The sequence below is a fragment of the Fusarium fujikuroi genome, chromosome FFUJ_chr08 (assembly GCF_900079805.1).
Source record: "Fusarium fujikuroi IMI 58289 draft genome, chromosome FFUJ_chr08".
In the NCBI taxonomy this organism is placed as follows: domain Eukaryota; kingdom Fungi; phylum Ascomycota; class Sordariomycetes; order Hypocreales; family Nectriaceae; genus Fusarium; species Fusarium fujikuroi.
In genome coordinates, this window is record NC_036629.1 from 170,636 (window position 1) to 184,618 (window position 13,983).

The window sequence follows — 13,983 nt, forward strand, 5'->3', positions numbered from 1 at the left end:
AATGGCCGCTGAGAAGGAACTGGACAAGCCGGGGGATAATAGAAGGGAACAAACTGAAGCTTCTGCCACACTATCAGCCTTAGTACGGATATACCCCAGCTCGTCTTTGTTGTTCCGAAACCAGATAGCTACGTCGTTCTGATCTTGACACAAATAATTGGGTCAAGAATGTCATCTTTGGCGAGCCTTGTGTCATTGTTCAGCCAGACTACTCCAATGTTCGTTCCGTCAAGTTTCGTATGTGGATGAAGTCGGGTAAAGCACAGATCAGGCGTTTCATCAAGATGGATGACGACACGGGTGAGCCTATCACCGAAAAGCTACTTCTTGAAATCGAAGAATGGCATGTCACAGTTCAATTGACGTTGGTAGGTCCAAGAGATGTCCATCACTTGCTGTTCAGTCGCTAATCATCAGGGTTCGTGGCGTTGGACAAAACGACACCTCGCGGCAAGGCAGTTCTTGATCGCAGTGCCGCAAAGGGAAAGCCTGACCATTCTATAATGGAGTTCTTGCTGGATCTGGAGAGCATGGCTTGGGGAGATGGGTCTTAGGAGTTCGGTGAGTGGGGGGAGAATGACTGGATGATAGACCAGGATGGCAAGCAACACCGCCCACCTGGATGGAAGCTTGGGACCTCTCGAAGCTATACTGACCTGCACCCCGACTAACAAAGGACCCTGGAGTTTTGTTTCGGAAATATTTCACGTAATTTGATGCATTCGAACTTGCTATCGATGGGCTTCGCAGTGATCGCCCCCAAGGGTAGGACCCTTGTCCTTTTGTTCCCATACTGAACAACAGGCAGTGACTAATACTCTAGCTAGCTAGCCAGCGTGCCACGTTCGAAGTAAACAATGTCCGTTACATGACCTATCCCTGGACAGATCCCGAGACCAACACCAGTGCTCCACCAGGTCTCAACGGTAACGGCCGGTTGAACTACTTGCTATACCTTGAGACTGTAGGACAAAACACACCGCCCCCGGACTCGGAGCGAGGTGCGGTACTTGATACACGCATGGGTAACTGGACAGACGGCCGAAAGCCTGGAACAGACTCGCCATCCAAGTTCGGGACCTTTATCCTGTCTTCCGCAAATTTCATGGAATCCTTCGTCAATCAAAAGCTGCCAGCCATCAATCGCATCATGTCTATGAACATAGACCAAGTCACATGCTGGGCAGATTACCACTTTTTCACTTACGACTGGGAAGTTACTGCTACATATTTCGTCGGGCACGAAGACGCCAGCAAAGATTCGACCACATATGCTTTGAAACAGCAAGAATTCTCCGTCGGGAAAGACTGGCCGCAAAGTGCCAAAGATTTCTTTGATGCCTATACAGGTACACCTGCCAAAGGCTCCAAGGTCTGGAGATACCAGGACACGCAATGGCGTGAGCCTTCACTGCGTGATTACACCCACAAGGGAACAGTGGAGATTTGGATGAGTGGAGATAGTAGGTAGCCGACTCTCCGTTTGTCCATCTGTAACCACTAACGGATAATTCAGCAATGACTCTCGCTAGAGCCTACACAACTGCCGGCTCCAACACTATTGTATACGAAGGCCGTCAATGGACCAGATTTGAGTTTACAATCGACCCTAGCTCATTCGACCCAAATATTAAAAAGAAGTAAGTCTGTTACGGGTGAGGGAAAAAAAACCAAGTTCTCTATGGCGATATACAGAGCCAGTTCCGAGACGTGTCTGAGACTTTATATCACCACAAAGAACTTGGTAGTTATATAAAGCTCTAAGTTTGGACGCTAATCAAGCACTCCATCCCCAGTATCATAGCTGAAACCAAATGGACCGTTACATTCCAGATGCAAGAGGTCACGGATGGCGGCTTGCAATTCCAGGTGGACATTGACCAACCCACCACATCCTTTCAGGGAAACTATGAGTTTCTAGCAAACTTCAGGCAGGGCTTCGAGAAAGGTTACAAGGCCGCTGGCAGAAACTTCGAGTGGTATATTAACTCTATTCGCAACTGCCTACAGGGACAGGAAAAGTTCACGCTTCCGGCATCCGGTGTTTTCTTCTTCAAGGACCCCGTCATGAACGCGCAAGGCGATCTGGTCTGCAGTTTGCAATACAACGGGTCAGTTGCATCACGGTCTAAATACATCTTGTTACTGACATTGTTAAGTAATCCGCAAGTCGGTCAACCTATCAACCATCATGCAAACGTTGTCCGTGGTTCCATTCCTCGAGGTGATTTTATTAGTTTGCCGGGAAAAAGTAAGATTGGTGTTGGGGACACAGAAAAGTCATCTAGGTCCTAGAGCATTGTGAACTGACACATCAATCCGCTGTTTTTATCTATAAACTAGATACTTTGGCAGTGTGTATAAAGCCCCTCCCGCCAACATACAATCCAGAAGATATGAGTGTAGAATAATAGAATTTATACTGCTCTACAGACGAATGTTCTCAGGCTTCTATTAATTATTTGGGGCCTGATAGTACTCTTTTTCTACTATATGTTACCAAGCGATCAGTTGGCCGCTAAGGTATAATACTCAAAGCAATTGACAACCTTTACGAAAGACATAGATCTAGTCCTACGACCCGGTGATAGAAGGGCCACATCGGCCGCCGCTGTAAGTGATATGTTCGTCCAGCTAGCACTTGTCCAACAAATTTCGCCCTCTGAGGTTCTGGTGGCGGACGGCAAATGCCAGTCTTACTGATAATGGCTAGCCTTGCTACAGAAGAAGGCTCCCGATTTGTCCACTGCTCAATCCCTGATTCAGCTCTGTCAACCCTTGCATTCAGCTACGACTGACCGGTAAGCTTATGCCCGCGAATTTAACATATATGCATAAATCAAATAATGAGTCTCTAGACCGTGCCAAGCTAGTTTGAGAGTCACGCAAATTTAGGTGCTATTGTTGTTCTACAGTGGGAGCTGGGAGTGAAGAGGTGTTGAATGACCACGTTTGTCTGCTTAATCTTCGCTCAGGTGAATCGGTAGCCTGGGGGGAGGATGTCAATGTCACCCACCTTTAACCAATATCTGATCATGAGGGCTCTGTGCGCAGTGTCTGGGCTGACTGCCGATCCAATGACACTAAGGAGTACAGCAGGCCATTTCCACTAGTTTCTATTGGAGGGTAGCATCAAGCCTCGCGAATTTATTGTCTCACAGCGACCAATTCTCGATTTTCAACCCTGGCAAGGCTGCAAGCAGGCTGCGAGACTATCGACAGCCACTGAAGCCATTTCACAATCCAGACTCAGTCGAAAGAAGGAAAAAGAAATACGAGGACACCACCCAATTGCCTCAAGATAATATTGCAAGACAAATAAATGCAAGCATTCATCCACAATCAATTTCAAGGTTGCTTCTGCGCCTCACCGCACTACCTGCAATCATGAAGTCCTCTAATCACTATGGCCAAGAGCCTGAACCTCATTATACATACCAACCAACAATACCTACGCCTACCACTGAGGTTCCAAATCCCACCGCCCGAATCCGTGGGGTCGTCAGGGAAATTTGGCTCGCATGCATAATATCGTCTATTCCTCTCATTGCCTTCTCTGGTTTACTTCTCGGCCTAGTCTTTCACTACCAAGTTATCCCAAAAAATCCCAACTCACCTACTTTCCAATCTGCAGCATCTGCAGATTCCAATGTTATCTATGTTGACTTCCCTGCCACCACTCTGATAATCGTCGCGTCGTGGTCTAGTACTATGGCGCCACTCATTCTGCCTTTTCTTCTGACTCTGGTCTCATTTCCCGTGTCTAGGACATTGATTCAGGCGAGTCAGAGCGGCGATCGAACCCGACAGCCGACTCCACGGCAGTATGCCCTCATTCTTCGCATCATGAGCAATGCCTCTTTAAGCGCCTTATGGAGTTGTGTAACCTATTTGTTTACCTCCAAAAGGAAGAGGGCGCCAATGACACAGCCATTAACTTTCATGACCTGGATGCTAGCCCTGGCCTCACTTCTCAGGTAAGTAGCCAATACTGTACCGGTTATGAATGAGACTGAGCCAGTCAAGCATGTTGGTGTTTGCGACGGATACATGGTTGCATTTTGTGACCAAGACAGTTCTTCTCACCCAGTTTTCGCCCACAACATTCGACAGCGGTAGCTTCATGTTCAACGAGAACTGCACAAACATCAACACTACCTTCAAAGGCGGCTGTACTCTCAACAGTGCGGCAGCAAATACCTTTCTGATCAATAGCGAACCATCACTCGAGCTCCTCGCCAACGTCTCCAGTACAAATATGGTGCAGCAGGTCGCTGACTCTACAGGCAAAAGCTACGCTTTCGTTGGTCTTCGACAAACCAACCAAAATGCCAACCTAGACTATACGGCGTCATCTTTCGGAGCTTCCTCCCAATGCAAGGTTGTCACAAAGCATTGCATAAGTGAAGACGGCATTATTGGCCCCCAGGCTAGCTATAATTGCGACTTTGGCCCGGTCCAGGGAGTTATACCGACCACTCTAGTAAATTCAATGGTTCTCACTTATTTCACCGATTCATCAATGAAGAAGAACTCTTCATCCCTGGTATCGCTGCCAAATCCATACTATTTTACCGCCATTGTTAGCGTCAATCAGAATCTGGGCCGCAATCCCAACAGAGGTCTGATAGACGACCCTGACATAGCCAGCGGTCTCCACGGATCAACTCTTTTCGCATTACTTTGTAGTACTAAAGTCCTTGACTGGCGATACACTTCGATAAACGGATCCGTCAAATCTTTTTCATACTCGCCGAGCAATGCATCTACTACCAATATTGTGATGGGGACTCAAGGATATACTCACGTCGGCGATTCATATGTCCTCCAACAAACAAGTCTTGACGTTTGGCAGAGCGACACGGCACAAGAGGTAGCCGACAAATTTGCGGAAACGTACAGTCGAACCGTCATGGGTGCAATCGGAGGAGCTTTACTCTCTGCGCCAGCCGAAGAGGCTCAGTCACGATCCTCAAAGCTGGTAGCTAAGATTCCCAAGGGACCCCTTGCATGTCTACTGGTTGCCAATTTGCTACTTGTGATACTTGGACTGTTTCTTACAGTTCGGGCATTTTTGGCCTCAAGCAGTGATGTTGGAGACGTACAAGCGAGACTCGGCATTACTGCGCTCGTTGCGGCGCATTTCGAGGCTGATAAAGGGGAGGTTGCAGTGGAAAAGGTAGATCATATGTTCCAAGAGAGAAATGGGGGTGACGGACCGCGCGTGACTGTAGAAAGGACTGCTTTGGGTGGATGGAAGTTTGCTAGTTACCGGGCTGTATATCATAGCTAGCCTCGGTCGTCCAAGTCACAGCTCAAGTACATCGCATAGCCCATTCTGCAATCCCTACACCCGATAGCTGTAGTCCAAGATGGCTAAACCATTTGATTAACGCCAGATGGGACTCGTGTTAACAATACTTTCTCAACTCTGCATGAAAGGTCGGAAGAAAGCTGCGGTCCATAAGACAATGATAGATTTCAAAAAGCGGGGTGAGAGTGTTAGGCAGCCAGACGCTCAGCCGCATGCAAGGCGTCCTGGTATTCTCTCCATCTTCTCCACAGTGACCTATGATAGGAATTACAATCGTGTTAGTGCTTACCGGGTGATGATGTGTAACGGCATAATTTAAATCTAAACCAATCAGAACTTGCCATATCATAGAACAGGTTGAAAATACATTTCCAATTCATAATTCTTTGTTGCCGCCACGGTCGTCTCATCATCTGATGATGTCTTGTCCATTTCTGATTACACCAAGCCCATTTAACTTCAGTGCCAACTCAACCTGTCAGTAGCAGTAGTAGTACAGTACCTGTAAGAAAAGTTTGACAAACTCCATCTGCTTCAATATTGGACAAATATCGACTATGGCAAATACTCTCACCCTTTCGTCTGCGGTTGTCGCCGGGGGCCCGTTTGAGCAGCAAGGCTCTATTGACTGGGTCCAAATCGCCAGAATGTCCGTTTCCGTGCCCATCTCTATTCTCGCACGCGTTACAGCCGCCGATATTTCTCCCCTCACGATCGTCGTGGGTCAGGAAATGTCGTCGCTTTTCCGATTGTCTACCACCGGACATGAACGTCTCATCAAGGCACTTGGCGAACTGAAGAGCTTCTCTGCTATCGGAGACGCCATCTGGTTTGGATTCGGCATCAAGCACATAGTCCGAGTCCTGGCAGAGACCCACAAAGGGCTGACATGCCTGACACTTTGTGCGTGTCTTTCTGAAATCCATACTCCAAAGGCCTGCGCCGAGATACTGATCAGATTGGCCGATGCTTGCGACGCCCCGGAGGATCTAAGACCTTCTGCTAGTCAATGGATTAATCTGGTAGAAGCCTGTTCCGGAACTCTGAGGTCGACGACCTTTGCATGCATCGCGGAGCAGTTCATGGCATTCCATCGTCATCACGTGAGCGAGACTTACGCAGACGAGGCTGCAGATGTCGCTAAAGCCTTGCTCGCTGTCGCCCGTGTTTCCTCGGGTGTGCTGAGTTCGGTAACACTTACGGGTGGTCGCTCTTGCGGATGGATCGCTGCTATTGGCTTCTACTTCCTCGGTTTGGAGGTCGAGATTCGAAGTGCCGACTATGCTACGATCTACAAGTCCACAACCAACTATGACTCAATTCGTCTGCTGGTCATATACGAAACGGCACAGTCCCCCCAGGTCCAGGTCAGCAGCACTGAATACTTCATCAACTCGATTGACAACGTCATGTCAAGCCCTGAGCAGCGGTTTGATACCGTTATGTCTGGCACCATCCAGTGGGGCCGTTGTCTTTCAACGACGTTTGGGGAACCCATCGGGCAGCTTCTGAAGGCGAAGGAGGACTTTGGACTGTTAATCGGGGCTGCCGCACTCGTCTTCCAAGGCTTGACCAACTCGGAAACCAGCAGCATATCGGATGGTGAAGACGGGATCAGTTGGTTTGGTTTCCGGCAAAGTCAATATGGGATTGGATTTGCGAATTCCGTCACCTCGTTGTTTCCTGAGCTTTCCCGCCTGTTTCCCTACATTCGCCGCAACATGAACATGTCCGTTGACGATTCTGTTAAGGCATATGACAGAGCATACGAGAACTTGACTGGTTTCTGCAAGTGCTACCGATGTTCCAACTCCGAGGACTCATGGAGTTATTGCCTTGGTACATTGGCCGAAACCATTATTTTTCTTACCTGGAATGTTTCAGCTCTTCAAATTCACGCAGATCTCAAGCCTTACCACTCTGGCTTAATATTCATATATCAACTTCACTCCCGCGAGGCTATGGCTGACTCAAGTTTCGGAGAGAGATTTAGAATCGCTAGGCATAATAGAGCCCGCTGTTCTAATCTCGTAGAACGTCTCGACCTTGCTTCAATATACCATACAGCGCAATTTCTGTATACAAACAGCCATTACCCTCTCCAGGGGTGCCAGGCACTTAGCGCCACTTCCGTAGGGGGAATCTGCTTCTATTTTGACATCTTGCGGGAAGTGTCAGATCGACCGGAGGATATCATGACCCTACATGTTGTACCTGGAATCATTCAGACGAAAGCGGGTAGGAAGTATTCATTCATCGCAGACAAAACTAGCACGATGCATAATAACCTCTTACATCTTGACCCGCGAGACAACATGTTACACCAGAGAACCGCTGAGTATAAGGTCAATTACCAGGCTCGCATTACGGAGAAGCTGCGTGGTAATATGTCGATTTCTACACTCAGCATGGACACAGGGAGCTCTGATCTGAACGTTAAGCTGTGTGTTGAAGAGTCTACGAGCGGCTTGCTTGTTGACCTTCATTTTCTCAGTTTTGCTGGAACTTGTCGAGTTGGGGCATATACCATGCTCAAAGAAATCATCGAGAACTCAGGACTAGTCTCGTGCACTCACCGCAATTGTCCTGGGATGAATCAGATTAATTGCAACGTGTCAGTCGCAGACGGAGAAGGGTCTATGCCTGAAGACCTTCCGCCGAAAGTCTACGTACGTAGGCTTGCGGGCAATCCTTTGGCGAGATGCGTTGGACTTCTGGTCAACAGAGCATGGAGGGATCCTCCGCCCATATTGCGCCAGGGGGAGTGTATACCATGCTGTGTCAGGACTGCTGCCAACATGCGATATGATCATCCTATGTCTCCATCCTATGTTATTCTTTGATTTACAAGGCAGCATATTCTCATACAATCGGTTGGGCAAGCCTCTAAATTTGTGCTTGGAATTAACACAGCTTTAAAGGCCAAAATACACTAGCTACGGCAGACATACGTCATAACAGCCAACAACTTCTGCAGAAGCTTTTGCTTTTGCTTAGCGCAGCCGCTATAAAGATGCGAAATAAGTCAAGGTCATACACACAGCGCAGCGCTTTGTCTGCAAGCCTACATATAGCTATTAAGCGTAAAATTAACAACAAGAACACGAATTCCAGCTGCTCTGCCTGTACCTTCTGACACTCGGTTAGGCTCAGCCGTACATGCTACTACAGGCTATAAGAGAGGGGCAATTACACTGCGAGGAGGCATTAGTCATCCGCATCCATATTTATGAGATTATCCCTGGAATACTGCGTCACCAGTGGAGCAGTCGCGTGGTTGACAGTCCGACTTATGGTGGACAAGCGTAATCATCCCGATTAACGACGGATATTTCGGACTTCTGAGGTAAATAGTCCTGCCGCAAGCCGAATCATTGAATGCATATATGATCTCTTCCTCTCAGATATCCTTTCTCTATGTTCCCAAGCCTACCAGCAATCAGCATTGCCTCAAGCCATTGATTATCAAAAATTACAATCGATCATACATTTTACAATGTCTTCCAAGCAGCCAGATATCACTCTTTACTTCCTCAACGCGAGCCGAGCGATCCGAATCGCCTGGCTCCTGGAAGAGCTGGATATTTCGTACAAATTGGTCACCTCGCCAAGGGCAGCCAATGGGCTAGCGCCGCCAGAGTTCAAAGCTAAGATTCCAACTCGCCTTGGAAGTAGTCCTGTTATTCAGGATGGGGATCTGGTAATCCAAGAAAGTGGTGCTATCGTGGAGTAAGTAAATATATCGTTCACTCTTGAAGCTTGGTGATCGTTTGCTTACTAATTGTTCCAGGTATCTCATCGAATCATATGACTCTGCGTCACGGCTGTTGCCTCAGGAAACATATGCTAGAGCAAGTGTTCGGGAATGGATTCAAGCTTCCGAGGGTACTTTCATGATGAATGCTGTTCCGGTTAGTTTTTCTTACTTATCATTGCAATGTTCTGAGGTGATGCGCTAACGCCAATAGATTATCATGGCCCGTATGGGAATGCCAAAAGAGGCTGCACAATATGTTTCAGGGCTGGAGGCTGCGATTGCGCCAAGGGTGCACGAGGCAATGCAGTGGTTCGAAGCGGAACTTGAATCAGGCCCTACCAAGGGCCAATTCATTGTCGGGACAGGTCTTACTGCTGCAGATATCATGATGGGCTTTAGCATCGAGTGCATTTTTGCCATGAAGCTGGGAACGGAAAGTCAGGATTGGCCACTAATCAGTAAATGGCTGGCGAATATCAAGGAAAGGAAGGCTTATAGGACAGCGGTGGAAAAGACAGGATATTCAATGTAGGTCCTTGGTGATAGAGCTCGCTCTATGATATGGTATAGTACTTAGCTTGTTCTACGTTTTATTGTAATCTTGATTTTAGTCGGCTACTATTGCAGTTCCTACATATTAAGGGCCAATTGGATTATCTAATCTACACTATCAATCGAGACCGTGGCGAATGTCCTGGGGGGAAACCAATACTGGACAACGAAAGTAAACCACGTTGAGCCTTACGTTGGCAGATTATGTGTAAACCGGGATCAACATATGATCATCCTGATCCAGTGACTCGTATAGGCCTGAAGATCTTTTGTCTCTGTTTATGGAAGTAGTGAGACCTCTAGAATCAGCACGAAAGTCCACTTCAAGCAAGACCCAAAAATGATTGTCAACACGATACTATCTGCGCTATAATCTACACGAGGAACAATAGAATTTAAGCTTCCTCTTTCGTCTCCCCATATCAATTAAGTCTAAACCTATCAACCACTCACAACCCTCACTTACCGCTCAGATACTCTCCAAGCCAAGGTCACAACCCCGCTCCAGCGCCAAGAATTCACAAAGTCCCCCTCTAGCGTTAGCGACCTGCCACAAAGAGCAATGCCGATGCACAAGCGGCCCGTCCAAATGCAACCTTGCGTCAACGGCATAACGTTTGATTCTGGAAGGTCAAGTCGCAGTTATGCTTAATCTGAGGGACCGGAACTTATGAACTGTGATAGGCGGTATGGTGTAATATATCTCCTGCCGCGAAAGGTCACGGAGCAAATAGTGTTGTGACGATTGATGGGCTGTGTTACAGCTCCTTCCTAACGTAGCCTTCGGAGGAAGATCGCTGTTTTCTATATAAGTTGGTATTTCCGTGATCGACGTTGATGTTTAGCCAAGCTCTCAAGTCACTACAGCTTCAAATCACAGACTTTGGTTAACTCTCATCATGCGTGCTACTCTTGCTCTTGCAACCCTCATCGGGCTGTCAAACGCCGCGGCTATTGACCCCCGCAAGGGCGCTGAGCCTCTTTACAAGATCGAGCTTGCACCTGGTGATGTCCGCATGGTCACCGAAAAGGAAAAGTGGGCACTGAGAGCTGTACGTTTCATGTCCTCGCACAATCTCTCACCGAGTCTGACCATCACAGGAACACAAAACCTTCATCGATGTCACCGACCTTGATGAGCCCGGCTTCAGCCTCCGGTTCCTCGCCAGTTTCCCCAGCGCCGTTGCACAGACATCTGCCGTCAATGCTCTCATTCCCAAGCTGAGCCAGACAAACCTGCGCAGCACTCTGACAGAGTTCATCAAGTTCCAGAACAGATACTACAAGTCCACCTACGGCCAACAGTCAGCTGAGTGGCTGTTTGGACAGATTCAGTCTATCATCACTGCCAGTGGCGCCAAGAACGTCAAGGTTGAGAAGTTCACTCACTCGTTCCGTCAGCCTAGCATTATTGCTACCATTGCCGGAAAGAGCGATGCCACTATTGTCGTTGGTGCTCACCAGGATTCTATCAACCTCCGAAGCCCGGATACTGGAAGGTCTCCTGGTGCTGGTGAGTCTTATCCTCCATTTTATATGTGCAGTCACTAATGTTTTCAGACGACGATGGCTCTGGAACGGTCACCATCCTTGAGGCCTTCCGCGTCCTGCTGACCGACTCTCGCGTTTCAACCGGCCAGGCCCCCAACACCATTGAGTTCCACTGGTACGCCGGTGAGGAGGGCGGTCTTCTCGGAAGTGGTGCTATCTTCCAGAAGTACAAGCAGGACGGCCGCCAGGTCAAGGCCATGCTCAACCAGGACATGACAGGCTACGTCAAGCCCGGTACCACCGAAGTCGTTGGCATTCTCACCGACAACGTCGATGCTGGCCTTACTACCTTTCTCAAGAAGGTTGTCGCTGCTGTAAGTCTTGGTCTCCAAATTTCATGGCTTTGACTAACTATGACTAGTACTCCAAGCTCCCTACCGTTGACTCCAAGTGCGGATATGGGTGCTCTGACCATGCCTCCGCTACCCGCCAGGGTTTCCCCTCGGCTATGGCTTTCGAGTCTACTTTCGACAACAGCAGCCCTTATATCCACGGCACCACTGATACTATTGACACCGTCAACTTCGGCCATGTTCTTGAGTTTTCCAAGATCTGCCTTGGCTTTGCTTATGAGCTGGGCTTTGCTACTACACTTTAAGTGGCAGGTCATCAATCAACGACATCCCCGAGAGGAGTGCCAGTCCAAACATCAATAGTCCAGTTTCATGTAAATAGATTATGAATTGATACTGCACATATCGTCAAACATTATGTAGTCCACCTCCACCATTGACGTTCTGCAATTATAGTTGTTAACTGTATATGACGCGGACAAGCATCGGATATCCGAGATCTGGAGCTGGCTTACACCAAGCCCGAATAGGAAACACTGGCCAGGTATGATTGGGTGAAGGTCATATGAATGAGGTGTAAGCACGCCATTCCAACGCCAAAATTGGTCTCGGTAATCCACTGAATCCCGAATCTAGTGGATTTCATCATTCGGGATATCCTCAATTGTGCGCACGATGTTATAAAAGATTCTCATCCACTGTTAACATGTTCGGTATCATCGAATATCAGTAATATCAGTATCAAAAAGACTCAGAATGTCACCAATTCTTAATCCCTCATTCACCATCCCAAAGGGATCTACCATTCTAGTCACTGGTGTAAACGGTTTCATCGGCTCCCACGTCGCCAACGAATTTCTACAACGCGGATACCAAGTCCGAGGAACAGCCCGCGATGCTACCAAGGCGGCATGGATAAAAGACTTGTTCCATCAGCAGTACAGCAAAGATAACTTCTCACTCTGGTCAATCGCTGATTTGAGTTCTCCTCATGCTTTTGACAAAGCAATAAGAGGTAAGCGAAATTGGCAAAAAACAGTCTCATTGCCACGCACTAACGTTCCTAAAGGCGTTGCAGCAGTAGTTCACGTCGCTTCCCCATTAGGCCTCAACTCCGGCACCGGGACCATGATACCCGACGCCATCGCTAGTGCCCTGAACGCTCTGAAAGCAGCTAACGATGAGCCAAGTGTGAAGCGCTTTGTGTACACCAGCTCTTCAACCGCGGCAGTCTTTCCCGAAGCAGAAGTGCCGGTTATAGTGGACTCGAATACCTGGAACGATAAGGCACTTGTAATCCTACAGAACTCAGCCTCGGCACCTGAATGGTATGTTGCGTATGCCGCTAGCAAGGTTGAGGCGGAGCGAGCCGTTTGGGGCTTTTATCATAACGATATGACGCGTCGTTCAGATCTGGTGGTCAACACAGGTAGGCTGTCCGTATCAATTATTCGATGGCATCGCTAACAGTGACAGTACTTCCTAGCACAAACTTTGGCAAGAGCTTGGATTGGAAGCATCAGGGATACCCTTCAACATCAGGATTCATCAGGACACTATGGAGTGGCACTGCTCTCGAGTCACTGACCAATGCGTCACCTCGTAAGTTACATGAACATGAATTATGTCAAGAAGCATAACTGACCTATGCAGAATATTTTATCGATGTTCAAGATGATGCGAAGCTTCACGTTGCGGCCACTTTGTTGCCAGATGTACAAGGGGAAAGGATCTTCCCTTGGGCAGAAACATGGAACCTAGACCAAATCTTAGCTATTCTACGGGCGCAGAACCCTGACAGGACTTTTGTCAAAGACTTTCAGGCCATGCGTTATCTAGCAGATATCGAATAGCCGAGGCTTAGATGCATTCAACTTTTGCAGGCGCTGGGCGAACCTGGTTTCACGTCCTTGGAGGAGAGCATCCGGCTGAATAGTGAGGATTTGGCTCGAGCTGCCAGAAGCTTTTATGCAGGAGGTTATCACCTTATTGACGCGTGAACAAAAGTAAAGAGATAGTATCGTTAATGGAATATATTTAAAGTTATTTGGACTACGGAACATCCGGGTTGCCGTAAACGAGGCTGATACGCGTACCGCACGCTCCAAGTGCACAGTCTCGTGCTCAAGTTTGAGAAGTGCGGCTAGATTATAAATCACACTTTTGACTGCTGATTGGTGCGCGATACGAAACATATAGCGGATAATCTCCGTTTTATCTGTCGCGCTCGGCTTTGTACCTTGATGCAAATCTTTGCTGTGATCGGCACTGGGGGAAACATGCCCACGTCGCAACCCAAACTCAAATCCATAACTTCATTCTCTCTTATTCATTATGTTCAGTCATTGAGATACGAAAATTGATGACGACGCATTGTAATTACAAAAGTTAACCGGAGTATTAATTGACTTCCCTTAGTGCCCGTTGAACTTAACTGCAAAATTAGCTTTTGTGGCTTCGGCACTGAAACGCAACGTCCTTCCTTTCTAAGCCAATAATTATTAATTCATGACATG

At 47.9% G+C, this 13,983-nt stretch overlaps 6 protein-coding genes; all 6 read left to right on the top strand.

Annotated features, from left to right (window-relative positions):
* Nucleotide 1: 1 nt before the first annotated feature.
* On the top strand, nt 2–2,295 carry FFUJ_14020 (uncharacterized protein; the record flags this gene model as incomplete). XM_023581354.1 has 6 exons in its annotated part: nt 2–82; nt 129–368; nt 824–1,463; nt 1,517–1,640; nt 1,797–2,111; nt 2,160–2,295. 6 exons carry the CDS (start codon nt 2–4, stop codon nt 2,293–2,295), a joined length of 1,536 nt encoding a protein of 511 aa, XP_023434064.1.
* A 1,092-nt stretch (nt 2,296–3,387) lies between these two features.
* Nucleotides 3,388–5,293, top strand: FFUJ_14019 (uncharacterized protein; the record flags this gene model as incomplete). XM_023581355.1 has 2 exons in its annotated part: nt 3,388–3,977; nt 4,027–5,293. The coding sequence occupies 2 exons, from the start codon at nt 3,388–3,390 to the stop codon at nt 5,291–5,293; spliced, it is 1,857 nt and encodes a 618-aa protein (XP_023434065.1).
* A 578-nt stretch (nt 5,294–5,871) lies between these two features.
* On the top strand, nt 5,872–8,157 carry FFUJ_14018 (uncharacterized protein; the record flags this gene model as incomplete). The annotated part of the gene is made up of 1 exon (XM_023581356.1): nt 5,872–8,157. One exon carries the CDS (start codon nt 5,872–5,874, stop codon nt 8,155–8,157), a length of 2,286 nt encoding a protein of 761 aa, XP_023434066.1.
* A 653-nt stretch (nt 8,158–8,810) lies between these two features.
* FFUJ_14017 (related to GTT1-glutathione S-transferase) lies at nt 8,811–9,603 on the top strand (the record flags this gene model as incomplete). XM_023581357.1 has 3 exons in its annotated part: nt 8,811–9,043; nt 9,105–9,225; nt 9,283–9,603. The coding sequence occupies 3 exons, from the start codon at nt 8,811–8,813 to the stop codon at nt 9,601–9,603; spliced, it is 675 nt and encodes a 224-aa protein (XP_023434067.1).
* A 919-nt stretch (nt 9,604–10,522) lies between these two features.
* On the top strand, nt 10,523–11,772 carry FFUJ_14016 (related to bacterial leucyl aminopeptidase; the record flags this gene model as incomplete). XM_023581358.1 has 4 exons in its annotated part: nt 10,523–10,675; nt 10,725–11,136; nt 11,184–11,488; nt 11,536–11,772. 4 exons carry the CDS (start codon nt 10,523–10,525, stop codon nt 11,770–11,772), a joined length of 1,107 nt encoding a protein of 368 aa, XP_023434068.1.
* Nucleotides 11,773–12,223: 451 nt separating this feature from the next.
* On the top strand, nt 12,224–13,320 carry FFUJ_14015 (related to aldehyde reductase II; the record flags this gene model as incomplete). XM_023581359.1 has 4 exons in its annotated part: nt 12,224–12,482; nt 12,537–12,896; nt 12,944–13,069; nt 13,121–13,320. 4 exons carry the CDS (start codon nt 12,224–12,226, stop codon nt 13,318–13,320), a joined length of 945 nt encoding a protein of 314 aa, XP_023434069.1.
* Between the last annotated feature and the right edge of the window lie 663 nt (nt 13,321–13,983).